Genomic DNA, 27931 nt, shown 5'->3' on the forward strand with positions numbered 1-27931 from the left:
GTGAGGAAAATCATTACCCACTGCCAATTGCCATTCTCAGTACGATCCTGAAGTGCAGTTCTGTTTTCCATCAGTGTGCTGAGTGACTGACATGCAGACAGTACGGGCCAGGAGCTGAGACATCCCTAGAGGGCAAGAGGACAAGTGTCTTTGTAATTACCAAAATAAATTGTCATGTTCAAAAAAAGCCAAAGGTGGAAGATGAAGACAGGTAAGAACACAACTAATACTTATAACAGTAGTTCAGCCATACAGAAAAATTACTCTGATTACTGAAAATGTCAGTGAAATTATATGTTGTTTGAGTACAACCCTGCTTTTACTGAGTTTGAGAGGATTTTTTTTCTTCAGTCATATGGGGGATAGAACTGCATTTGGTATTAGATTTTTTAAAAAATCTTGAACTATACTTCCCCCCCCCCCTTCTGATTCAGTTCTGAGTAAGTATCCCAATTTAAAAAAAAAATCATTCAAACCTCCAGTCCAGGATAAAATTGTAGCCCCTTTTTGACATAAAGCCATGAGCTTTATTGAAACCACGAGCCATACTTTCATAAATACTTTCATTCAGTAGGACAAACCTCTGTATATTTAAATGCTGTGAAGTGAAATAGTCTGATGAAGACTGAAAGAGTGAAGTTACTTAGGACTGCATAGTTCCAGTACCATTTGGTTATCACTGGCAACATAACCCTCCACATAGTTCTGTCAAGGAATGGTAGTGACCTGCAAGTGGTTAAGTTGAATTCAATAACTTTTTCACCAATCTTATCTTTCAGTATGATTTTTTTCATTGCAGTTTTTTTCAATCACTAGAAAATCAGAACAGTTTTGCTATTTAACTCCCTCTACAAGTAAAGCTAAAAGGATCTTTTGAGAAGTAAAGTGTATCCTATGTGTCTTGTTCATTTTCAGTCCATAAGGTTCTAGAAACTGAGTCTCAGCTTCCTTTCTCACCGTGGATATTTCTCTCTTAATGCCTTGTGGTGAGCCTCTGATTGCACTAAGCATTGCTTTTAGTGGGTAGATTCCCTCTGTGAGAAGCAAAATTGGTGATTCTGCCAATGTGAACAGAGTGAGCCTCTGCTTTGCCTTCTGGAGAAAGTACTGGTGTTTAATTGGTTTTCTTTTTAATGAACCCCCTCAACACAGTTGACTGAGCACCAGCATTTTGATCATTTTCCAAGGTATTGCCACTTAGAATTATATTTTCTTATTCCTTTTTAAATAAACTTAGTCCATGCAGAGTTGATGCAGCCAATATCCATTCTAAAGCACTGTGAGAAAACAGTTTGTGCCATTCAGTTCATAACTGAGCAGAGGAAAAAAGGTAGACTTACCTGACCTGGTAACTGGGACCTCAGCATCTGTTTTTTTAAACTATGCAAAAGTTCAGAAAGGGTTGGCATAAACTGACCAGGTCAAGAAATACTTTCTTGTCATGTCAAGAAAACATTCATATACTTCCTAAATTAAGATTATATTCTTGACATTAGAATGCTAAATGTACTGCATCACCTCATTATGTTATGAAAATCAAGGCCCAATTCACTACATTATCTTTTATCTCCTAAACCATGCAAGAATTCAAGCTGTAGACAACATAAGTCTCAACTTCTCAGTCACCTGTTCATTAAGCAATAGCTGTTGTTGACCAGATCTGCAGTTATCAATCATATAGTGTTAGTGCTGATTGGTTTTATTTCCTGTAAGGTAATTTATTTGCAATTTAGGATCATCAGAAAGGCTGTTCTTGTGATGCTAAAATATACTTGTAGATTGTTATATTCTGAAATACAGTAGACCTGAAATACAGTTCTCATTGTTATATTACCCATAATGACATCAGGGGATGATACATACATATGTACATATGGCTTTTCAATCAACTGCTGAACAGACTAATGAACTTCAAAATGCTTCCTATCAATGCATTTTTTCCCAGAAAAGAAATTGACATTGTTTACCATGAAAATCTGATGGTGTGTCTCTGAGAATGTCATTGTCTGTTACAGCAAAATAATCATGGTATTTCTGCTCAAATAGAAAAAGAAAAATGATTCATTATTTCAGAAATTATTTTATTGTCAGTCCGGAAAATAGATGAAAGCTTCTGACAATATACAAGGGAGAGCAAGGCTTATCTTATTATTTAAGGTTATGCTTTAAAGAGAAAAAAGTTCAAACATCACATTTTTAGCTCAGCTGTAATGCAGCAGAGGTCATGCAGTTACAGCTTTCACCTTTGTAGTTTCCTGGATGAGACTGTACAACTATTTTCACTGCAGAGTGTTACCTGTCCACCTGATGTTAAATGAGATCTGGAGATTGTTCACTTTGCACAGAGAGCCTGCATGGCATTCTGTCCTGACTAGATGACAGACAGCTACTCCCTGGCAGTTCAAACCAACCCTTTTCACATTACACCTTCACTGCAAACGGTCGTGTAATGCCACTGAGTTCAGGGAGAAGTTCCTCCTGATTAGACCAGGGTACCTCTGATCAGAATATTGCTCATATTGTTCTGTATCTCAGTGCACCTGTTCTACAAGAAGCTATGAGCATATTAAAATTGTCCTACTAAACAGGTTATGTATGAGCAACCTATGTAATGCTGCAACAGCACAGCCCACTTAGGCCAAGTGTGTCATAAATACAAAGCAGTTATAGGAGTAGAGGATATCTAAATTGGTAAAACTCTGAACTTAAAATAAGAAACAGTGGCTCTGTGGGATCAAGTTTACCTTCATCATATGCAGAAAATGTAACAAGCAAGTTTTAAAAGGTAAAAATCCAGAAAATTGCTTTCCTTCACAATAAAGTTATGAGTAATAACTAAAATACCAAAAAAGAGAACATATTTTGTATCTTCTATTAGAGATCAGATCTGAAATAGAAGATGAGTTATACAATTAAGTATTGATTTTTTTTGATCTATATTTAATTCTCATAGCAATTTCATTGTTTTTACCCAATAGTGTTATGCAATTATACTTCACTTGAAGCAATGCTCTTCTTGCTTTTTTGTTAATCTTAAAACTTAATTGCCCAATGCATGAGAGACATAAATAAAGTTCACTTTATTCTTTTGTGTAACTGATTCTGAGCCCTTTAAAGTACTGGTTAACTAAACTTAGACAGCTGGAAAATACATTTATCCTGTGGAATGGTTCATTGCTGATTCTGGGCTCTGGTGTGCCTTGGAAGCACAGCCTGACCTCCAGACAGTCAGAGCTTCTGCGTGTTACCATGTAGAAGGAACGGCCTTGCTGCTGCTTTCCTTCCTGCACACAAGTGTGGAATCCTTTGTGCTGTGAACCAGCCCATCCTTCCCTGCTCCTTCCCACTACACCTGCAGGGTGCTTGTGCCATTCAGAGCAGCTGCAGCTGTGACTGGTCCTTGATCACAAGCACTGGAAAGGCATTCTGCCCACATGTAACCTCTCATTTTTAAAGTTTACAGGAAACCTCATTTGATGTATTAATGTAGAAATAACACCTATTTATAATGTATCAGTGTAACTGCAGGCTAGTTTTGTTTTCCTAATTTGCTGTGCTTGAAGTGACATGCCAGATTCTATTACATCACTAATGAGTTTTAGTTATTCCCTTTAGGATGTTGCCAACAAGAAAACATTATTCTGATTCATGACTCATGAGTTTATTTCAAAGTAATGTGACTTGTGATGAATGTCTATATTCTGTGAAATAGAGTTTCTCCTCTCCTGGCAACTGGTCACTGCTCTCAGGTGGTGCAAGGCACCCCACACTGACTAGCTACAATTTCTTAACTTGGGTTAGCATTTGTTCTGACACCAAAGTTAAAGAAATTACTGGTGACTTTTCAGCTCTAGGAATGTACATAATTGTGTTATTGTGGGAGAGAGTGATTTGTTTATTATGCAAATTTTTACATTAATCTCTCTGCTTAAAGTTTTCTTTATTTTCTGCTTATGGAGCTCAGGCTGTGAATGAATTTTCTTCTGTGTGTTAAAGAAAGGAAGTTTGAGGGTTTTTTTACAAAAGGATGTAACTGGGCACTAAGGCATCTAAAAAAGACAGCTTTAGGTCCAAAAAATATCCATAATTTATTTTTGAATTGTCTCTTGTTTTAGCAATGAATTTTGCTACAACTGTTAGAATTACTCTTCCCTTTAATTCTTGATGTATCATAGGTATACTGTTCGCTATTCAGTATATCTTTTGCCAGCAGGTTTCACTGATGGGCTTCAGTTCTCTTCAATTTCATTGGATTCAATGATTTTGCTTAGAATTTGTAGAGAATATTTTTATTCCCTGCAGTTTCTCTAATATGTTTCATAAACTATATATACATTTTATTAAATGAGAACCTAAGGTCTGATTAAAGTACAAGTGTAGGTTGTGCTTGTAGGGTATAAAAAATTACTGATACTTATATACAGAATATACCAATGAATTCAGTCCTGTCTGTCCTGTGGTGTAAATCTATCCTTAAGTAGAATAGTCAAAATTGTACTTTAATTGTGATGCTTCACCCAGAACTGCTCTGTGCTGCAAATTCCTCAGGTGTCTGTGCTCCTCCTGCCCAAGAGTCAAAATTGGCTCCACTTGAATCAATATGAGTTTTGTCACAGACCTCACTAACACCACTATTGAGTCCTGCAGCCCCAGGTCTGAGCTAAGTAGTCACATTCAATTTATCTAACGAAAAGCTGTGAAAAGGGGAAAATACAGACAAAGAAACATCATTTAGTCTATCATACAATAAAATACTTTAGGTTTAGTACTCTGAAGAGCAAAAAGTGCTAACCTGTGTTATCGATGCCATGGCTGAGAATTTTCTCATCTGGCCTGCAGAGAAGTGAAATAACTTTTCCATTATTTTAAATGAGGGCAAAGGGAAGAACATTTTAAGCTGAAATTGTGAAGAATTTCTATTGAAGGGTCCTAAATTTGTGTTACTTCCCATTACCAAGGGTTATATTTCTCTATCTCAGAAAACATAATTACAGATATTGAAGACCTTGGTTTGAACTGTCATCTAAAATCACAATCCAACATAACATGCCCTAAAACCTTTTAGACTGAATGTTAATTAATGAACCAAACAGAAAATTTTCATTTACTAAGACTAAGATCTCCTGTTGCTTTTTGTAAGTTTGCTTGAAACATTTGCTAAAAATACTAATGTAATCCATGCATGGTCAGCTGATGAAATATGACAAGATCAGAGCATAAACAGGCATTGGACTGGCATTTCAATTTTTAGCTAACTAGCCATGAAAACAAGCAATCAAACTATGTAACAATTTGTCTTCCTCTTGCCCAAGATTTCCAAGAAAAAGCAGCACAGCATGTGCAACATTTGACTGACTTGGAACTTGAATTCTTCAAAAAATTCTAATGACCCTTTACAGCTGTGTATGTAATGATCCACAGCATCCATACATCTGCCCAAGCTGTATTTTCAGGGTGCTTAAAGTGCCATTTCATTTTCTATCTAAAACAAAATATTAATGTCTTGGATTTACAGTAATTTACTGATTGAGTCTTTGCCATCTGATGACCCTACCAAAAATGAGGAATGGCATTGCACTCTGATGGCATCTCTCAGAATCCTTGATTCTTATCTGTCCAAGAGGTTATTGAATGTTGATTGTAAAATGTTGAATGCTGTCCCATATTTCTGTGTTAGGGGTTAGTTACTCAGATTTTGAAACACCCTGCAGGTGTCATTTTTTGAAACACCAGCAGGCAGGTCATTTTTATTGAACTGCTCCCTACCCTACAGAGCTCCCTAATGATTCCTTGGTCAGATCTCTGATTGCAAATACCAGTAGCTAACAAAGGGATAAAATTGCTCTGGTACAATCCTACTGTGCGTTCTTAATATAATGTGCTAATACATCGTCCGGTGTTCCCACAGAATTGCACCACTCCACCAAGCAGGCCTGGCCAATACCTGATTGATTCTGGTCTGTGGGGATCGGCCCAGTTCAGTATAATTTCCTGTCTTGCTGCTTTCTTGTCTATTAGAGAGAGTTTGGGTCTGTGGAAATCAATAACTTTACACATGCAAAATGTGAGGTTATTCCCTAGCAAGTTTCATTTGCATCCTTGATTTATGGAAAATGCTGTTTTATCCTCTGCAACTTTTTTTTTAAACTCTACTTAAACAAATACCTATTTAAACATACCCCCCAAGGTATTTGTACAAGAGAAGATGTAAATTGCTGTGAGGATGCTGGAGATGTTTAACACGTGCATAGCCAGGATCTGCTACTTATGACATTAATAGCTCTTAACTGTTACATAAATGGAGTCCTATTTGTCTCAGCAGAAGCATTAAAGTTATGATTTATCCTAAAATGGACAGTAATGTTCTATTTAATCATAACAGATATTTAAGCATCTAAAAATCTATTTCCTTTCACCCTGTGAACTTTGGAAAGACAGTAATTAATGGTGTACAATAGGATAACTTTATTTCTATAAGAAATATGTTTCTAATATTTCCCTCACTTATTACAGAAATTGAAGCAAACTGAAGAAACAAAAGAAGATTCCAAGAATAGAGTATCTAAAATCTCCCTGGAGTCTCTCAATAAATTTAACAGCAATAATGTACTTTTATTAGAAAAAGAGAAGAACTGTCTGAACAAGGTTGAAGGACAAAGGGAAGAAAGTGGAAAGAAGGAAGAAGCTTCCTTAAATAGCTCGGGTCGGCACGACGTGGACAATTTGGAATCCTTGAGCGACTCTCTCTATGATAGCTTCTCCTCTTGTGCCAGCCAAGGCTCCAACGATGTGTAGAGACATTTCCCAATGGGCTGTAACTGCGGCACGTAACGGAGCTGAAGGCAAGTGTGGAGTGATGGGGAAAAAGAGACAGTGGTTGAAAATCCCCCCTGCGGATCACTGCACTCACAGAGGGGTGTTCTGGCTCCGCACCACACAGCAATAAGGCAGGGCAGCAGCACGGCGGTGCGCGGGACTCAACGCTGAACGCAACGAGCGCTTACACAGAATAAAGTCTTAATTTTGCACTTTTGTGAATATTTGTACAGTTGTAAATACCTTGGGAAAATATATTTGTAGGGATACATGACAGCAATAAATATTAAACTGGTGCTATGCTCCTGTAATAGCAGATACTAACTTAAAGAAATCAGTGTTAATATTAACAAGAAAAGTTAGTAGATTTTTTAAAGAAGATTTATAATTGTTCTAGTCTTAAAACTGTATGTAGAAACACTGCATTACCATAAACCTGAGCCTGCCACATTATCTGCAATAAACTTTCATGGACTCTGTTTTACAAAACATCCTTTATTTTTAACTTTCAGTGCAATTTCATACAGGTGTTCTAGGCAGACATGCATTTCAGTTATTACAACTTCACAACAGGTGGCTTATTTCAAAAGGGGTTTGACTTTTGACATGGCAAGAAAATGAATAGATTAAAACTCTTGATACTGCTGGCATTGGCTTCATCAGTCATGCACGTAAACTGTTTGAAAGATCAGGGTCAAAGCAATTCACTGCTGGCATAAACTGGAGTCTTGTAGGAATGAGAACTACATAAACCACCCTGTCCTTCTGACTGCAACATAGTTTTTTGACTTCCACCTCCTCTGAACTTATTTGCCATCAACTTATGAATGTACCATACTGTGTTATCTTTTGGAATCTGTTTGGTCCTAGTTAAATTCTCAACACTAAAATTATTTAAAAAAAAAAATTTAAAAACTCCTGTTTGTGACACAACAATATGTTGGTGCTAACCAGTACTAGTTCAAACATATCTAGGAGCAGGGCCTGTTTTGGGTGTTTTTGTTTTTTCTACAAAATTGTTTATATGTAAGGGAAAGTCTATTTCAAAGGTTCTGTGTATTTTTTCTAGATGTGAAGTATTTATAACTGCTTTTTGTACAGCAATTGTAAACTAGATATATTTGAGGTATTTCTAGACTCTACAGTTTCTTTAGCACATGCCTGTTAATCTATGAAATATTGTATGATCAGTGTTAATATTTTGTGCAATTTGTTATATTTTAAGTAATTTCCGCCGTAAACTTGCCTCGTCTTTTTCGACTTTTAAGAAATTTTCATTGAAACATCTTTCGTAAATAAAACCTTTCTTGTGTACGTGTGCCTGCAGCGGGGTTTTGGGAAAGGGATGTTGTGACACCCTGAGCGTGAGGGCGGGTGCAGGGCAGGGATCAGCTCAGCCCTCCCGGGGGGCACGGGGGTACCCACCGAGCCGCCCCCGCCCCGGGGCAGCGCACGGGCAGGCAGAGTTCGGGCCTTTAGGGATTCCGTAACACGGGGGTTTTAAACAGCGATTTAGAGCTTAATTGAGACTCTTCATTGCAGTAAGGCTGTGAAACGATCACAGAGAAATTACGTGGTTATCCGGAGAGGAGACGAGCTATCCCTCGGGCCGGGTTACAACAGGGAAGAAAAGCTCGTCCCAGCATTGACGACCACGGCACCCTGGGCTTCCCCTGCACCTTCCCTCGCCCTTCCCTCCCCGGGAGCGGGCGCTGCCCGGCCCTCCGACGGCTCCTCGCCGTTCCCGCCGCCACAGTCCGCCCCCTCCCGATTCACCGGCGGATGCCACCGCCACACAACGCCTCATCCCGCCCCGCCACCGGCTCCCGCCGCCGCAGCCCACCCCATTCCGACCCACCAGCGGATCCCACCGCCACAGTCCGCCTCATCCCGCTTCCCCCCGCCTCCGGCCCCGCCAATCCCGCAGCCCGCCGTGTGTCCTCGGCGGAGACAGGGGACTGACCGCCGCACCGCGCCCCTTTCCCCGCTATTGTCACGCTTGAAATTGCTTTCAGAGGGACGGGAGGAGGGAACGGTGGGGCCGCGAGCTCTGCGAGGCGTTTGTGGGAGACGAGCGACGCTTCGCAGCGGGGTCCTGCCCCTCAGGCGTGCTCCGGCTGCCACCTGTGGACTCCTGGCGGGCGGGGACACGGAGGGGACCGGGGCGAGCCGAGCCACCGCTCGGGGGCTGTGCCCCAGAGCCAGAGCGGAGGGGAAGGGCGAGGGATATGACGGAGGCGCCCCAGCAGGCAGAGGGTCGCGGGGTCCCCCTCGCAGCGCCATGCGAACCACACGCCGAGCTGGCGGTGCCGGGGTAGGACCGGGGAGTTCTCCTCCTTCAATGAACTCTGCCCGTCCCCGAAGTGCGCCCAGCGAGGTGCGGGGCGGCTGGCGGGGATCTCCGCCCCGCTCCGCCGGCATCACATGGTGCTGGGGGAGGGAGGGGGGAGCCGCCCCCCAGCTCTCGCTTTTCCTACAGTTTCTTCCAGTCTCAGCGCTCAACTCCGGCGAGGCTGGAGAGCGGCGCGGGGCTGGGCAGGGCGGGAGCCGGGCGGGCTCCGCCGCCTGCTCCCGAGGCGCCGCTCCGCAGCGGAGGCGCGACACAAGTACGCGGCGCCTCCGCTGTTTCCCTCCTTCTGATGCCCCTTCCCGACTGCACGCCAGCCCGGCGGCCGCGGCTCCGGGAGGATGCGGCTCTTCCTCTTCGCTGCAACTTTTTGGGGATTGTGCCTGGCTCCAGGTAAGGGAGTTCGCGCCGCTCCCCCAAAGGCGCCTGCGGACAGCCCGGGCTGCCCGTCGCTGCCCGCAGTGGCCGCGGGGAGGCTTCGTCCTCTCGCAGCCCCTCGACGGAGCGGGGTAGCGGAGCCCTGTCCTGCCCGGGGCCCGCAGAGTCCCCCGCCGCCGGCGCGGTGTCACCAGCGCAGGCGAGGCGAGGCGAGGCTCCGCACGCAGTTCCCGGTGCGGGGCATTGCCCGCGCCGCTCACGCCTCTCCCTGGGCGGGGGGTCGGCGGCCAGCGGGCTCGGTCCCGCCGCCGCAGCGCTCCCAGCGGAGGGCGCACACCGGGTTCGGGGCGTCTATGCTGCGGGACGAGGGGTGCGGGAACCGCTGGCGGAACGCCGGGAAGAGCGGCTGCTGGCGAGCTGGGCGGACCGCCTCGTTTTGCATGATAAAAGAGGGAGAGGTGAGCGATGCTCTGCCGCTGTAATTGTGCACAGCAAAATAGTAATTAAATCATTTGTAATAAATTAGTAGCTAAGTAAACCCGTCGGCACAGCTAGGAGCCGAAGCGTATCTATTAGGCGGGTGGCTCGCGGGTAGTTTTTAACCTGCTGTGCTGAGGGGCAGCCTCGGGGCGAGCGGGTGGGCGATGGGCAGCGGTGCGGGGCGGTGCCGGTACCGGTGTCCGTGTACGTACCCGTCGCCTCCTGGCGGCAGCGCCGGGGCGGGAGCCCCGCGAAACGGAGCATCATCTCACCAAGTGCTGAGCCGGTGGCGCTTGGGCTCAGCTGAGCGAGCGGCACGCTTGTTTTACTTATTTCTGTCAAAGGGATGCTTTCGCTGAGCTGTAGAGTAGTTAGGAACAGCAAAATGCGAAAAGGGAAAGATAGGTAGGATTTCTGGCACGTGTTGGTTCTTTGGTTTGGTTGGGGTTTTTTGGTTGTTTTTATTTTAACATTTTTACTATTATTCATGGCCAGTTTGGATGGGGCTTTGAGCAACCCAGGGTCAGGGGGTTGGAACGAGTTGATCTATAAGGTGTCTTCCAAACCAAAGTATTCTGTGATTTTGAATAAAATTCTATCTGTTCCAGGTTTGGCTTTGCAAATACAGTGTTACCAGTGTGAGGAGTTCCAGCTAAATAATGACTGCTCTTCTCCAGAGTTCATCGTGAATTGTACAGTGAATGTTCAAGATATGTGTCAGAAAGAAGTAATGGAAAAAAGTTTTGGTAAGAATAATTATTTAATAATTATTCTTCTGTTTATTTGGTTTGATAGCATTTGTTGCTTCTGGCTCCACCCATTCACAGTCTTCAGTGACAGATGTATCTGGTGTTCCTGCCTAAAGGGACCAGATTCAATGTCTTCTGAATGACTTTGCAACTCAATGGAGTTAATCATTTTCCTTTAAAACTGGTGTAAAAAACTGAAGGATGCAAGTCAAATGTTGATAAAGCTGGTTAATACACAGTCTTATGGGTCTCAGATTTAGTTTTTCAGCACTGGGAAATTAATAACAAGTTAGTTTAATCTCATTACAGTTAATTACATGGGCTTTTTCCCCAAGAGATGGAAGAGCATTAAATTAGTAATTCCCTCCTTTCTTTTATTTACTCAAGCAATTTATATACTCTGAAGGTTCATCTTAAGGGAAGGAAAGTGTAGTCATATTTGCTTTCATCCATTAAAGAAACCATAAGGAAAAGGGAAAGAGGGATAAAAACGCCCAATAATTTGGGGAAGCTTATGGAGGATAGAGGAGGCAGTCAGAGGAAGGGCACAAATTGCTTTATTGGCTGTACCAATTTTCTAAGGGTTTTTTTTTCTCCTTATTTTAAACTAGCTGTGATTCTGCATCTTGCCTCTATTATCTTTTAAGCTGTGGTACAAATGGCTGGGGTTTATTCAGCATCATGGAATGCATTTGAGATTTAAAGAGAACTGTCATCTACACGAGTAGAAGGCAGGGACTTTACTGGGGACTCCAGGGCTGTGTGGAATGGCAAGGAAGTGTGTTTGTGGGAGTTGGAGCTCATGTAGCCCTCCTGCTCTGACTGAAGGCAGCCCTGAGGGCACTGGGCATTAGAATGGGCACCCAACAGCAACTCACTGGGGAGTCTCAGCCTAGACATGGCCTCTACCAAGCAGTTCAGGGGGCAGGGGGCAGGCTGAGACTTCAGATCCCTGATTTAAGGGGAAGCTGCACTCTGGGATTGCACATCTTGCAGCTGAGGGCAGTGCTTTAGACCGCGGAGTTCTCTGATGTAAAGGACTGTTATGCTGTTAATGTAGATCAAGTTGTAGCCTGTCCTTTCTCAGTGAGTCCTTCAGGAGCAGTAGGATGCCTGTCTACCTAACCAGTGTGTGCAGCCATCTGTGAACAGCAACAACTCTTGGTTCTTGGCATCAGCTGACTACTCAGTAGTATCTTCCAAGGGCTCATCAGTCAGCTGGCTCCAGGTGTGCTGGTAATTTCAGATCACAATGTAATGAATTCTAGATAAATAATAATAGTTGCTACCCATGAAAAGTAGCTGAATTGCTGACACTTTGTTTCATCCTGGCTAACACCCTCAGAGTGACCATTGTGGTGAAATACTTAGAATGTCTCCAGTCTAGAGAAAAAAACCACCTGTGTTTAAAGGAAGATTAGTCTCCTTCAAGCTGAATTTTACTGCGGTATTATATTTCAAGTTTACTCAGAAGGGATAGTGGGGATGTGAGATAATTACAGCTTGCATGGTACTTTTAAAGTCTGAGTATCTTTACATGACCGTTTGAAGGCTTTGCTATCTCCACACCACAGCTTTGGTAGTACTTTCAATAGGTTAGAATGGATGTTGTGGTGATTCAGAGGGCTGTAGACATGGTAGGTAGACACAGACAAAAAAGTCAGTTCTCATTTAATTCTTAGCAGGTGTTTGGTGTTTGCTGTTTGAGGTTATTTAATACCTTCCCTGATTCCTTCATGTTTTCATTTCAATACAACCTCAGCCTGTATCAGTTTCCAGAAACATACCTCTAATCTTCCCTTCAGGTGAGTGTTAGAAAAGTGTCTTTAGTCAAGTAAACCCCTTGCAGGTGAAAGTGCAAGTCTTCTGGATAAGTCAGCTTGCCTGTGTGCCCTCACAGCCACTTGTGTGCCCCATGAATAGGGTGGGACAGGTGGTTGTGCTTCTCTCAGCCTGGCAGGCAAGGCTGCAGTCTGGCCAGTGTGACTGTGGCACTCTGAAAATACCAGTTGGAACTGTTTTAATAGATTCTAGACACACATTTTAGACATAACTTGCTATTACTCCTATGAAGCAATGGTTTGCAATATAGAAATAAGGAGTTCTTAAAACAAAATTCTTGGTGGTGGTTGTGTGTTGGGGTTTTTTCCTGTGCAATTTTGTGTTTTTTCTGAGCAGACCCTTGGATTTTTCCTTTAGGAGGTAACTAGCATGCTGTGCATAGCAGGAACCACTGTTCTATTTCATTTGCTTCAATAAATGCAGTTCTTATTAATTTTAGGCTTAGAGATTGTAAATTTCAACTAGTTAATAAATTTAATATTTTTACCTATTTCAAATTGAATGAAATTTACATTGCAAGCCTAGTTTCTCTGTTATTCTCAGTCAATTTTAGAGAGGCTTGGTTGTAAAACCAATGATTCAGTTCATCATCCTTTATTGGTTTTTTCCTAATTGATATTTAAATGTGTGTAATATAAATGCCTTGCTCTCACAAGTTTTATTTAATAATTCATTCTACTCCTACCAGTATATTTCATAACTTGATTCTTTTGGTTGTTGCTTATTACTTGAAGCCAAAATATTTCAAATATTGATTTTAATTTAAAATGGACTTGAATTTGAGTTTTTAACCCAGAATATGAAAGATGTGGATTCGCATTTATTTGACAGCGCAATCTCATAATTAGAGTTTTTTTCCTCTTGACTAGATACAGTCAAAGCAGTTCCATTTTTATAGTTTAACCCATTTTTATCCTTAATGAAATATCACTGTGTCAGTGAGAAAAAGTGTTATAAGTTCTCTCAAACCTTATTTAACAGTTAAGTGCGGTATTTTGAGATGAAGTTCGTGGTGTGAATCGGTAACCTATTGGTGTAGCCACCCTTCCTCTGCAGTGTGCATTAACCTGAGTGTGTGTTTTGCTGTAAAGAGGGTTTCTGGCTTACATTCTGTGGTTGGTCACATAGTGTCCAGTGTGTGGCAGTGACTCTTTTCCATATGTATTTTAGTGTCTGTTGAGTTGTGCCATGGCAGTTCTGTGCTTCAGCTTCATTTCTGCATTAAACTCCCTGTACCAGGAGCAACGTGGTGGTGAACTACAACTCTGTGCAGTTTTTCCCATTTATGTTGTGAAAAGTTTCTTATGCCTGATCATAGTTAAACCACTCCCCTTCAGTTGCTCTAAAATTAGGGTTAGTGCTTTAGATGTTACTGTATTCTCTCGGGAGAGAACTGTGTTCTCTGGAGAAACAGCTTCAGGTTAGGAGTAACAGCAGCATAGACATGTTCCTAACCAGAGCTTAAAAAGTGGTTGTAACTGTGTCAGTCTCATGTGAGCAGCTAAGAATGCAGGTGTTAGTACCTTGTATTTGGAGTTAGAGCATCAGTCATGTTATCTCAGTTGTTTGTAGTATCTGGTAGAAATTTGCTCCATTGCACAGCTTAAAGTGAATTGAGAATTGAGCAGTACATAAGCATGTATCAGATTAAGTGATTATGTGGAACTAGTAGAATTCTGCCTCCCCTGCAGACATGCACTTTGCTGTGGCAGTTTGTATTTCAGTTGCACTTTGGGGATCTGTCAGTGCACAGAACTGCAGACTTTGTCAAGTAAATGACAAAATATTCTCGCTTTGAGAAGAGTTGTATTTAAAAATTTTGCCAGAACAAGTTTTATGTTTATGTTGACCTATTGTTCCAGTGGGAGATACAGGACAAGATGCTATTTGCCTGTGATACAAAATCTTACTAACCAATTTTTTTAATTAAATCTTAAAAAAAAAAAGCTTTCCTTCAGAGGAAGGAATGATAAGAATGGAAAGTGGCACTTAAGACAATATCCAACAATTTTTTTTTATCCCACAGAAATTAACATAAAGGATAAGTTTCTAGTGCATTCTTCAACCAAACAAGCCAGTGTTTAAAAACTGTGTAAATTAAATGTTTGACAGAAGATCAAAGATCTTAGTAATTCCACTTGCCGATACTTTGTGGAAATACCAATGGTGGATTCCCCGCTCCCACTTGCCTCTCTCCTTCCTATGGACTTCTAACTCTGAAATGTCAGTGCTCCTTTGTTTTTAGAATATATATAGGAATAAATAAAACCCAGAGTATATTGGGATGAGGTGAGACATCTTGGTGGTATGTAGATGAATATATAATGTGTATATGCTTTTATACATACATCATAGATGACATACTGATAATGATAATCTTGCATTTTACTGAAGGCAAGAGCTATCAGAGTGTAAAGGCTGATCTAAAACCCACTTAAGGCAAAATGAAATTTGCAATGTGAATACATCAGAGAGAACTAAAGCAGGAAGGATGAGATAATCAGCCCAGAGAGGTAGTCAGTCTGAGTTTTTTGGAACACTCTGTGAGTAAACCTGCCCATGTGCATGTTTAGAACAACATACCTTCTGTTCTAATGTAGTTGTGAACATACTTTTACTAACTTTTACTTCTCCATAATTAAAAAAAGATGAATCATGGTAGCAAAATATGATGATATTTTAATAAGCTAGGAATTTTCCTTTGCAAGCGAATTGGGAAACAGCCTCATTATTTCTATTAATCTGCAACAAGAAACTTTTCTTATTTGTCTGGTGTACCACGGTCCTTTTAATATATTTACATAGGACGTACTCCTGCAGTGTAATTAAAGGACTTGGTGTAGTTGTGTGCTTAAAAGTAGTGCATGGGAACACCATGAGCAAGATCATCATCTCAGTGTTGAATTTTATATTATCTATTTCTTTGAACTTTTGTCAGTATTTGCCTTCCAGTTGTTTGTTTTATCAGTGTCTATGCTGTGTGATGAGCTGGCCTATGGTGAACGCCCTACCTGTGCTTATTCCTTGGTTTGGTTGTCCTGCATTGCTCCATGATGGAGTTGCTTCATGTGTGGCTGTTAAGGATTGCAGAAGCACATACTTTTTTTCTCTGTTCATGCATAGCATCCATTAGCACTAATACTAATTGCATACTGGTATCAAGGGGAAATTATGCTCTGGTGCACTTTTATTGACAAAATGATTAAAACAGTGAGCAAAGTTTAATGTCTTCAGAACCCCTGTAGGCATTAAAGTTTTATAGGTAATAGCTACATCTCCTGTATCCCTTTAGAAACAGTAAGTAACATCAGCTGAGCTGGTGGTGAATTTTTTATTTTCTACACTGTTTCTGTTGGTGAAAGTATATCAACATAAAAGAAGTTCTGGGAGTTTTTTTAGGTCAAACTAAGCATAATATAATAAATCTTTACTGGTAATATAAATAAATAAATATTTTGCATGGGACAGTTGATATGCATATCTGGTGCTACCAGGTGCCCAATGAAATGAAGATATAGTAACCAATATTTAAAATGTACAGTTCACTTTTGATATCAAATAAAATCCTTACTATGTATGTTGTTAATTTGCACTGTATGATGAAAACTTGGAGCCGTGGATATATTACCATTCAGAAAGACTTTTTTTCAGATGTCAAATGGTAAATTTCTTCCAATCATTGAGTTGCTCAGAAAACTTGCAGCTACTTGTGGAATGAGGTGACCTACGAGTGTCAGCTAAGGAGGAATTATGGACAGCATGTAGTAGTTTCCTGTTCTGGCTGCCTTTCAGCACGCAGAAGTGACAGTAGAGTTAAGTTCAAGCAGTTTATGGCTTGAAAGTCATGACGAAAATCCAAGTGCAGAAGTGATGAAGTCTGTATTATTTTAAGGAAGATGTGGTATCTGGTCCAGTGAATTTCATTTTTCACAGGACATGGACAATAGCTTTTTATGTTATTTTATTCCTCAGGCTTGTATGAAAGGTATACAAATGAATTTTGTGATGATACAGTGCCCACAGCCTGGTGCCTCAAACCTCCCTTAAGAGTTTCCTGTTGCATTTCACATACAGGCTGTTTTTCCAAACCTTCATGTGGCCTGACCCTATCACCCACCTTAGCTCCCAGTGACCTTATCAAAACATTGGCAAGTAAGTTTTAATTAATCCAAACTGGTTTTATTTCTCTTTTTCCATTGTAGTCTGGATTTTTTTTTTGAAAACTTGATAAAACCAGTTTTGCCAAATTACCAAGTCTTTGAAAGTGGAAAAAGCAATATAAAACCCAGGCAAATCCTCCTCTTAAGTTGAACAGGCTGTAAAACTGTAAGCATGAAAATATCTAAACATATAAAAGGGGAATGAATTTCCAAAGTTCTGGCATGTGAGTGTCAACATGTGAGGCATTCCACTGAAATTGGTAAGGACATTAAGGATGCAGAAAGACTGTTCATGTGTAAAATTATTTATGGGACTTATTACAAGAGTATGGCATTTTAACATTTGTAAAGACATAAGGGCAGTGGCTTCCTTTCAGCACAGAAGGATTGCCAAGAAAAATACTCATATAGGATTCTAAAATTGAGTCTAAGTTCACCTCTCTGTAGAAGATCAAGTATATTTAGATGTTGATACCCAAGGACATTTAGATCTTGATAGCTTTGTATCAAGAAAGCAGAGATGATGGAACACTGTGAGCCAGTTTTGTTGGGAAGATTGTTTTAGTGATTGACTGCAAGTCCACATTAGTGAGCAAAGAAATTAATAACTACAGTAGGAAACGAGAATTTGATATGCAGGTGAAAGGTGATCTTTGATCTCTCATTTGAAGCCTCCTGTGGTTTTAAGAAATCTTTGACAGTACCACCATTAGCAGCTGTACTTAACTTACTCAGCCTATGCATTTTTAAGCATTTTAATGCTTTGCTTCAGCTTTATGATGCTGCAAGCAGTAAAAAAAGATAACTTTGTGCTGGTTTTTGCCATTAACAATGCCATTTTGAGTCATATTTCCAGTACCAGAATTAGAAGGCATGACTTAAAAAGAGATATCATGGTAATCTAAACCCTTGTCCTCTGTCAGTCAGCAATTGTCCAATTTTCTTCTGAGCCGATTTAATTTCTGCAAGGTGTCATGTCAGCTGGGGTCAGAAGGAGAGTAAGAAGGCAAGTCTTTAATTGTGAAAAACTTCCTGTTCGTTTCTGAAAATGAAGTGCAACTTTTAAAAGTGCACTTTTGTATGTATGGAGTATTTGTGATGATATTAAGTTTTCATAGAAAATGAAAATGTGCTAATTCAACCAGGTAGGATTTGGTGGGCTGTGTTTTATTTTTGTTTTGTTTTATTTTTCTTTTACAGAATTGTATCCTCTGCAAGCACCTAATGACGTGAATATGCTTTTATCTTGTCTACTGAATGCATCAAAGGAGGATCAGGATGAAATAGCTGCAGTTCTAAAACACAAGATTAAAAATCAGGAAGTGCTTGACGTAGCTTTGCAATAGATTTCAAGTCACATAATTTCAGTGCCTTGGGTTTTTTTATCTGGAAAACACTGACCACAGTGGCTTACAGTATATAATTAGCTGTTTATAAGGCAATTAGTAAATTTCATGACAAAATTCCTGGCAAGGTGCAAATTATTTAAACCACTTCTCTCTCCTCAAGTTTTTCTCTGGAGTTCACAATAGGAAGGGTTACTCTAAAATGAAACACAGAGGACATGGTTGGATATGGTTATACTTTACACTCACTTAAACTGTTTGTTTTGGGGATTTTGTAACAAAGCATTTACAGTCATAATGAAAGGCTGTGTGTTGAGGAAACTTAATTTATATTTTAAACCAATAAATACTTTGACTAAAATGACAATTGTTTGGGGAAGCACAATGTCAAAAAAATGATTGCTTGCTTTTCAACATTCAGTCACCTTCTAAGATATTTAGGGCCTTATTAGATAAAATATTTATAATCACTTTTCCTAGAAAACTGCAAATCACAACAGGAACTTTGGAGTCTGTCACTGTATGATGTATATGAACAGGTACTAGCTGAGGAATAGACAACTATCATAGCAAAACCACTGAAGCCATAAAAGAATGGGCATAAAACCTAATATGGAAACTAAAAAATTTAATTTACAAACCTATTCGTGTAGTCTGAACCTAACTTTGAGCATTACTGATACCGTAAAATCCAGAAATAGTCACATTTATATGTTATGTTTCTTAAAAAGGGATTTTTACATGTTGTTCTTGCACTAATATCAGTTCCCGTTTTAGTTTATGGCAGACATCACAAAAGAGCTTTTGTAATTCCTACTGGGTGCTGAATTTCACTCAAGTGTGGGGTAAGCAAGTGACAGTTTAGGGAAAAAAATGAAGGGTGAAATATCTTATTAAATCACAAGCAAGCATAAACAGGCAGAGCAGACATCATCTATGCACAATTAGAAGGAAAACTCACACATTCACCAAATCAGAAAATTGAAAGTTTCAATAATATAAGATGGTTGAAACCACTCAGGATATTAAAACAAAGGGGGAATATTGGCTCATAAGCATAGTTCTGGATTTGTCTTTATGAGAAACAACATTAAGAGAACGACCAAACTGGTTCACATGCATATCATGAAAATACACTGATGTGAGAGCTAGGACAAATTTTGGGTTGTGTGTCCTACCATCTGAATTGTCCACTGTTGGCCAGTTTTCCAACTTTTGACTGGAGGAGGTGGGCAAGATTTAAATGTCAAATCTAAAGAGTTGAGTGGAAATTAAGCCAAAGTTCTAAAGACGTGCCTCAGACTTGTCTTATCTGCCCTGTTGGCTTTCTCAGTAACTTATCTTAAGACACAGAACTTTTCTACATGCCTGAAGCTGCAGCTCTGTTTGCCTCCAGCACCTGGTCCAGTCTTGAAAATGTGGTTTGTAAGTGCTCATGGAAGCCTCATTGTTTGGTCCTAGTTGGTCATAGACTACTTTTTATGCTCCAAAAGATTTGATGGGGCAGGTACATTCAGAGTATGTGCAGAGGACCTTGCTCAAGCAGTGTTTGGGGAGTGAGTTGCAGAAAACTTACCTTATGCATGCCTATGAAATTGAATATGTACAAAATGGTGAAGGAAAAGCTTTCTTTTAAAAAGACAAGGGTCAGTCATAGCCCACAAGATAGAGAACATTTGGCTTGGGGTGGGTAGTCACACTTGGAAAAGTTTGTGTTGGGCAAAGGACATTATCTATTTGACTGAGTCAGACTTGGGGTGAAGAGTTGTGTGGGCATGAGGCCCCAGACTGACCTGGGCTGAAGCAGAGGGCTGCAATTTCCTGCTGAGCTGTGCTATTGCAGAAAGCAGTTTCAGAGTAGTGGGGCCAGAGAAATGGGAAGGTGACTATTTGTTTAGAAATCAGGTCACTGGTCTCAGAGGTGATATCCTAGTGTTGCCTATTTTGGCTTCAGAGACCCTCTATGTATTTTGCTGAAGGACAGTCTTGGGACTAGAGGTGCAAACTGAACTTGCACACTGCTTGGATTACAGTTGGCTCTTAGAAGTTGGCCAGTCATGCTTACACTGGCTTTTTTTTTGTCTGTACCTGCTAGAACAGAAGAATCAGAGATGCCTGATGAGATCCTTTTCAATCAGTAAGAATAAAAACTTGGATCTTCTGATGCCTTCTGCATACACACAGTGTAAGAAGTAGGTGTGATGTCACCTTTTTTGGTTGTCCTAGTAACAAGTTAAGCTGTTATTCAAGAGAAATGTACTGCAGACAGGGTAGATGAAAGGACACTCACTTTTGGATTTGAATAAATTGTAGCTTCAATTGTTTGCTGCTATCAAGAGAGAATGCATTTACATATGGCCAAAACAGTGCCAGGGTGTGGCTACACAGGACTAGACTAGGTGAGAAAATCAATATTCCAAGCAGGAACTATAAAAAAGCCTTAAGGTTTACCCATCATTTCATTGCAAGGACTAAGGCAGAAGTAGTAGTTTGGGTGTTGACGTTGTCTAAATATACAATCACTTGTAGGAAAGAGAAAGGTAAAACAATAGGCAAGTTGCTTAGTTGAGGAGCAAATTCTCAACATCAAATTTAAGCCCAAAGCTGCTTTAAAAAACCCTGAACACAAATATAGTTGTGGCAGGTACGTATGACAGAAGAGGGTGCGGAATATTAGCATGTTATCACACAGCTGTTCTAGTTCTGTGCACTCCCCTCTCTTCTTAAAAGTACTTGTACTTAAGCTACATACTTGGTCAACCCCACAAACCTTGAGGCTAAAATGAAGGAAAATCAATTTGTCAGTAATAGGTACTTTGTAAACATCATTATAGTGGTGCCTACGCATAGGTGTAACCCACTCTGCTGCTGGGGGGCTGCTGAATCTGTGAAAAGGGACAAATTACTCAGTACTCATCCATCAAGAGACTGGGCAGTAAATATCCTAATTGAGTAGTAGTAAACATGCTAATTGTGCATTACTGTCAATTGTTGGGGGTCAGTAGCTGGGAATGACCCCAGAAAAGCAGAATGTAAAACGTGTAGTCTCCTTGCCTAACCAGCAACTCAGAAAAATCTGAGACAGGAGAAAAGCTTCCAGAAAGGTTTGCAATTATTTTTCTGGGTGATATGTTAATGAATGTATCAAGCTGATTGCTCAGGCAAGAATACCTGGTAATTAGCAGTTATGTCTGTGGTACGAGTCTTATGAGGCAGATAACCACTTTGAAGAACTGTCTGCAGCTCAGCTTGCCAGTGGCAAATGATTCAGGAAGATCTCGGGAATCGTTTTGGAACTGGCTCAGCAGTACAATAAGCCACTGCAAAGGAGTAGTTTGATGAGAGATCTCCAGACATAATCCAGAAAGGACACTGCTGTCCTCTCTGATCTCAGTTACTGGGGACTGTTACTTGTTTGCTGGAGCAAGGAGATGGTGTCCCTGCCATCAAAGCATGGAAGTCAGTTATATTAATTTATATCCTACCACAACTAATCTGGAATCACTATATGATAGGAAAAAGGTTTAGGAATAAGTGAAGTCACAGCTCAATTGTGTTAAAAATGTCACTTCTCTTGCTAACATTCTCTCTTTTTTGCATCAACTTCTGTGCCTGTTTGCATTGTAACTTGCTGTAGGGATACTGCAGAACTAGAAAAAGAGCAGAGCCTTTCTATACTGATCAAGTTTGTTTCATACCTGATGCTTCATAGAAACCATTTAATGTGATAGCAGCTGATTTGTAAGATCAAAAGAATCTATTAGTACTTAAAGAAAAAAAATCTTAGATGTGAAGGGCAGAATCTTTGCCAAGGAGCTGATAGAAATGCTGACATTATTGATATAAAAATATTGTGACAATTCAGATAAGAACTGGGAATGGGGATAAACAATCATTTGGGACTGGAATTTCCTGTTTTAAGACATATTTACAGAAAAGCCACAGAAGCCGTACAATTTTTTGCTACTAGTTAGATTATTTTCTCTATTTGTGTGTGAACATGGCCCATCTGTTCATGAAACTTGGAGTAGTAAAATTTCAGTCTGTGCAGGAATACTGTGTTTTGACTTCAAAAGATGCTCAGGATTGTTCTGTGGAATTGATCCTGGTGAACAGAACAGTTGTAAACACTGCAGTTAAGCTGCAGGACTTTGATTTTTTGCAGTAGAGGTTTCCTAGAGTTGCCTGGTGAAATGCCTCAGAGGGCATCAGCTAATTGTCCACAGCACTGAACAATTCTAGTCTCCTAATCTATTGGAGAACTGCAGAGTGTGGTATTTCAGGGACCCAAAGTAGTAAATCACTTACTAGTTCAAATTGTGAACAGGGCTTCGCAGGAAACCTGGGAAAAGGAAACAGCAGGAGAAGAGTGATCTACAAAAAGACGGGAATAGGAAATCTGCCAGTGTCAACAGCTTTTTAGAGGCTTGCTCTTTGAGGGGAAAGTTGAATTCACTGCTGTTCATATGGAAGACTGAGGAATGGTGGGTGGGTATAGCTGCAGAAAAATAATATGTGATGGGGAGATGAGGGATTAGGGAAAGGAGGACAATCACTGTGCCTAGTTCCATTGAATACAGGATCCCTTTCTCAAGAGGGAAGGGAAAAGAAAAAAGTTAATTTTAGCCATGGGATGGGTCCTATCTGCTTTGGCTCTGGGAACACTACAGGAGGAACATGGCCAAAGCACCTGGTCTGTGTGGGGAACATCAACTGAGATTTTGGTATTGTAAAGCTGAGCAGTGGCAGCACCACTGAGGCTCCTTGACAACAGTGGTTTGTCAACAGACAGAGCTCCTTTCTTTTTGCAAACTATAGTAATAAAGATTGTGCTGCTTGATCTGTGTGCCTTTGCTGTTACAGCGAGAACAGCCTGTAGCTCCTCTTCCTTCTTGAGAAAAGGCTCTACCTGCTGTGTTGATTGATTGAAGCTCACTGGAGACAGAGGAAGATTTAACACTCACTTGAGGGCTTCTCTTCATAAGTTTAACGAGATAGATAGCCTTAAAACATGTTTCAGGGTTGAGATTTGCAGGGGGAGAACACAAAGCAAGGAAACCCCTGCATTGTTGGGATGGCAGCAGTGTTGTGACAGTATAAAAGAATTGCTTTAATTAAAAGTCTCTGAAGACAGGAAATCCTTCTTTCTGAGCACAGCCCAAACAAACGATGCTCTACACGCAGCCCTCAGTAGTGCAGTGCCTGTCAGTGCTGCAGAGGTATCTGCTGGATCATGTAGGGGCTGTAGTGCTTATTTCCAAAGTCCCTCCAGGTACTGTATGTTCAGTACCTACGGGTCACATTCCTGCTTCGCTCCCTTCAAAAAAAAGTCTCAATTGTTGTGTGTTTCAAGACATTCTGGGACCATGCTACTGGATGCAGAGGCACCATTCCCCAAGGGAACTCTGTTCCCATGCTCTTCAGGAGGAAAAAAACCCAAAAAACTTTTTGAGAATCCCATGTTTAAAAGTATCAGTGATTTTTATTCTTGGAAATATTTACCTCTTCTTGTAACTGCAAGGCAATATGAGCAAATCTCCATCTATTTCTATTACGTGTCTGTTTTTCTAAGGCAAAATTTCTACTGTATCGCTTGCAGAAGAATTTTAAAATAATGAGAAGTGGAATTGCCACAACCATTTTCCACTGCAATATGAGAAAATACAACTATGTATTCCAAAGCCTTTATAAACCATGTTAAAGTAACAGCTTTGTGCATCAGAATGTACTTTTTTCAGTTAAAAACAATTTAAGAAGTTATAAATTAGATTATTAATTAAAATTAATTTAAATTACATTAAAAAACAGGAGACTTTCAAGTCAGAGAAGACATTGCTATAGAAATGTAAATTTTTGTTGTTGAGGGTATTAAACTTCAAAGACAAGCAAGAACTGAGATTACCTGGAAAAGTACTTCTAGTTTTTCTTTAAAAGAAAAGTTAAAAGGGGAGTGCAGGAGGATGAAAGTTTTGCTGATATTCATTCTCCTTTTACTCTTGGTTACTTGTCTGTGTGTGGCAAAGGAACAAGAAAAGAAAAAAATGCTCAAAAGACAAATTAACAGCACAGAAAGCTGTAATTACTTAGACACCTTAACTCAGACATGTTCAGCAATAGAAACAAAACTAATTTTCTCAGTAATTGCATTTCAGTTATAGTTATTCAAACAGTTTATTCTGAAAGATGAAAAATTCCAGTTATAAAATGCATCATTTGGTATACATTATGTAAATCAAGTCTGTAATATTTTTTGTTCCAACCAGAATCAAACTACAGAAAAATCCAAAGCAGAGTGACTGTGCTGCTTCTGCAGTGCAGAGCTGTTGATCGTGTCACCACCAAGGTGTCTGCCTTAATCAGCAGCACTGCTTTGGGAATGTAAACTGGGTTTGCAACAGTTTTCAAGCATGAACCCTGTTGTAAAGCAAAACCATGTTCACATCAAACTAAGCACCCTTTGTTCTGTGTCACAGGAATCATGTATCGCAAGTCCTGCGCATCTTCAGCAGCGTGTCTGATCGCCTCTGCTGGGTACCAGTCCTTTTGTTCTCCAGGGAAGGTGAACTCTGTTTGCATCAGCTGCTGCAACACTCCTCTCTGCAATGGACCCCGGCCGAAGAGAAGGGGGAATTCTGGTGTGGTGCCGAGGGCACAAGTGATACCCACCATTCTGCTTCTTAAATTTGCTCTGTTCTTTTTGTTTTGCTAAGCTTCAAGCAACTTGGGGGTTTTTTGCCCTGACACCTTTGTTATGTCTCCTTTTTTCTTCAAAGACACTGCAATTATTTTCTGTTTTTTTCCAAATCCCTGTCAACAGCCAGGGAAGTGCAGTGGTTGTATGGAGAGAGGGGCTGATATTTTTGGCAGCTAATGAGTTCACTTAGCAGATTGAATTTCCAGTGTGCACTTAAAAATCCCAGCAGGAATCAAAACTCCTGCTCTTTCTGCATAACTGGAAACAAATCCATCTGTGTTATTCCTTTTGAGATGTAGTCACTTTCCTCAGTCTTTTTAATTTTCCATGTTTTTAAGTTCATTGCTGGTCATTAACTTTGCCTTATGACTTCATACTTGATGCTCACAAAGGCCGTTCTGTGCGTCTGGACCATGCTCTGTGCCAGTCTCAAGGGGCACTACTTCCCGGCTGGGCTGTGGCAGTTCAGGACCTGACCCCTGTGCACTGCAGTCAGGTGTGGGCTCCCTCTGAAAGGTACTTAAGAAAACTTTGGTGTTGCCCTTGGTGGAAGAATTGCGCCTCGACGACATGAAGAGCAGCGGGCGTAGGGAGCGGCTGCTCTGCGCTCTGGAGCTCTGGTTGGCCTTGAGGAACTTCTCCCTGTTGGCATGTTGGATGGTCAGGCGGCAGCGCAGGATCTGCAGGAACACGCTGCGGAACTGCTGGGAGGAGATGTTGTACAGGAGGGGATTCACCACCGAGCTGAGGTAGAAGAAGATGTCAGCAATGGGAAGGAGGATGATGTACGCTCTGAAGTAGAGAACAGTCCAGTCCTGTTTTGGTTTAGCAGCTGCCATGATCCTTCTCACCTGGTTTGGCATCCAGCATATCGCCAGAGTCGCAATGATCAGTCCTGCAAGCAGAAAGAGGAGGAAAGAGGTGTGCATACATGGGCAAAACCACATAAAATACTATCAATTCCACACTTACTTGTTAGGAAATAATACCCATGTTTTGCTTGACAGCTTTTTCTGCCAGTAGCATTTTTTTTGTTTGTTGTTTTTAATAACTGTTACAAGGTCATTGCAGCACATGCTCTGACAAAAGACCACATAGTGCTTGGATAGTGTTTCTTTGTAACTGTTGTCATTTATTAGTTTTCAAAGTGTTCTTTCTCTGATCATCTATATCTTTGAAAAGAATGCATTTTTCTTTTGGTTTTTGCTCTTACATTTCTTATGTCTTTCCCTTTACTTTGAAAAACAAACAAAATAAATAGAACTTATAGCCATATTAGATCAGGCAATACCCAGAAGAGATCAGATTCTTGTTTGTACTTTACAAAAAAGAAAATGTATGCATAATAAGATATTTCATGTTATTTTTGGTAGATTTCCTCTTACAGAAGCTATTTTTAAGTAAAATGTGTATGGATCTTTTTATGGTAATTAAGATATGTTGGGCTTTCTTAAAAATCAAATTCCAGTGGAATTAAATGATGAATGTAAATGAGAAAAACCCAAGCCTAGTCATGAAAGTGTAAGCAGTTTCAGGTTATAAATTATGCTTAAAATTGTGGTATTGGACCATTTTGTATTTATATGTAAATATAAATACATGTTGCTGCATCACTAATGGCATTAAAAAGGGGGTGACTGAAGTGTTGGGTGTGTGACAATTCTGCCTGTGTGAAGCGCTGTTCAGTAGAGGGTGCAGGGGTGATGCCACAGACAGAGCAGCAGCCCTGCAAAATCATATCAGTGACTTGAGCCGGCTGTTCCCAGGCAGGAGATGGAGCAGGGCAAGGCACCGGGATCCTCTGTGGCGTCCTCAGGGCTGGTGTGTGTCAGCACGGGAAATCCTGGCATCTTGCTGGAGATACCAGGTACACAAAATAATTCCCTGCGCTGCTCTCCCCACCAAGCACTACTGGCACACGGTGCAGGCACCTGTCCCCACTGTTTTTCTCTCTGCAGGAAACGTGCCTTACACGAACACTTGGAGGGAGCAGAAGTTGCAGGCTGGCTTCTTCCCTGCTGCAGGGGCACAGAACAGCAGGGACTACCCCGATGGGATGGATAGTTCTCACTTGTGCAGACTGGTGTTACATTGCTAATCTCATCCAATGTCTGACCTCTGCTCTCAGCAGCAGCACAGAAGCATTTTAATTCTTACCCATCTAGACTGAGTCAGATTGCCCTCACTGAACAGGTCACTGTAGGAATGCCATTCTGAAATAGCACGCACTGATTTTTGAAGCCAGGAAAGTGATTCTTCTCTAGTGGGAAGACATGAATGTAGCAGAGAAGGGAGGCAGAAAAGAGAAGAAAGATTTTTACAACTTTGAAACTGCCGAGACTTCATCAGCGTATGTCCAAGTTTTCTCCACCACCACCTCCAGGCAAAGAAAAGGTATGAAAGGCCTTTTTAAAAAAATTAAAATTTAATTTTGTTAATGAAAATGGTAATTGCTTTTAACAAGTTTATGGTCTCCCTGAAAAAGCTACCAAATAAAACTTGTCCTTTTGATCCCCTGCTTCTGTAATCACTTAGTGTCACAATAACTTTGCTGGGATGGGGAAGTGGTGTATCAAACTACAGCACTGGATTAAAAGCCCTGCAGGACTGTTGTTGGCCGAAGGTGGTGTGTTATCTTTGCCATTTTGCCTGCCAGAGCCGTGCTCAGCCACTGCCTTTTTACCCTCATTCCCACACAACCCGCTCCCTGCCTCTCTGCTGGCTGCCCTGCTCTCCCCCTGCTGCCTTGCCTCCCTTTTCAGTACTTATGTCTCTGTACAAGGTTGATCTGAATTTTTTATTAGTTGTGCAAATTTTGTAGCCCTCAGTGATTTTTCCCTGCTGTCAGCATAACAAGAGGTAGCAGTCCTGGCACTGACCAACAGAAAACAAGGCCCCTTGAGCAGAGACTGATGAAGAGCCTTATAAAAAGGCAGCAAAAGGATTCTGCTGCTCCTGTGGGGCTTTTTCTCTGCTGCAACTTAAATGCAAAGTTCACAAAAACCCAAGTCTGCAGAATTCTTGCCATATTTTGCCAAATGATCTCTTTCAAGGGAAAAGAAAATAAGCTTTTTTTTTCCTTTGGTTCTTGGTTAGAAATAGGATACTTCATCATGCTG

At 40.9% G+C, this 27931-nt stretch overlaps 3 protein-coding genes across 6 annotated transcripts in view; 2 read left to right on the forward strand and 1 right to left on the reverse strand.

Annotated features, from left to right (window-relative positions):
- NCKAP5 (NCK associated protein 5) overlaps positions 1-8117 on the forward strand; it is a 205899-nt gene extending 197782 nt beyond the window's left edge. The window contains exon 17 of one of the 2 annotated variants that reach the window (XM_071562747.1): positions 6514-8117. In XM_071562747.1, coding sequence (XP_071418848.1) covers positions 6514-6795 — 282 coding nt within the window. In that variant the 3' untranslated portion in view covers positions 6796-8117. The remainder of the gene's footprint in view (positions 1-6513) is intronic. The other variant, XM_071562748.1, reaches the window with a different exon arrangement.
- Positions 8118-9319: 1202 nt separating this feature from the next.
- Positions 9320-27323, forward strand: LYPD1 (LY6/PLAUR domain containing 1). 2 transcript variants are annotated; one of them, XR_011698464.1, is made up of 4 exons: positions 9320-9556; positions 10630-10767; positions 24592-26679; positions 26771-27323. XR_011698464.1 is itself a non-coding variant. In XM_071562674.1 (3 exons), the coding sequence occupies exons 1-3, from the start codon at positions 9505-9507 to the stop codon at positions 24825-24827; spliced, it is 426 nt and encodes a 141-aa protein (XP_071418775.1). In that variant the 5' UTR covers positions 9320-9504; the 3' UTR covers positions 24828-27323. The 2 variants fall into 2 exon arrangements, 1 of the variants encoding a protein (XP_071418775.1); XM_071562674.1 differs by having other exon boundaries at positions 24592-27323.
- GPR39 (G protein-coupled receptor 39) overlaps positions 23598-27931 on the reverse strand; it is an 80250-nt gene continuing 75916 nt past the window's right edge. Inside the window, exon 2 of one of the 2 annotated variants that reach the window (XM_071562673.1) lies at positions 23598-25707. In XM_071562673.1, the coding sequence (XP_071418774.1) occupies positions 25184-25707 (524 nt within the window). In that variant the 3' untranslated portion in view covers positions 23598-25183. The remainder of the gene's footprint in view (positions 25708-27931) is intronic. The other variant, XR_011698463.1, reaches the window with a different exon arrangement.

The sequence above is a fragment of the Pithys albifrons genome, chromosome 8 (assembly GCF_047495875.1).
Source record: "Pithys albifrons albifrons isolate INPA30051 chromosome 8, PitAlb_v1, whole genome shotgun sequence".
Lineage (NCBI taxonomy): Eukaryota > Metazoa > Chordata > Aves > Passeriformes > Thamnophilidae > Pithys > Pithys albifrons.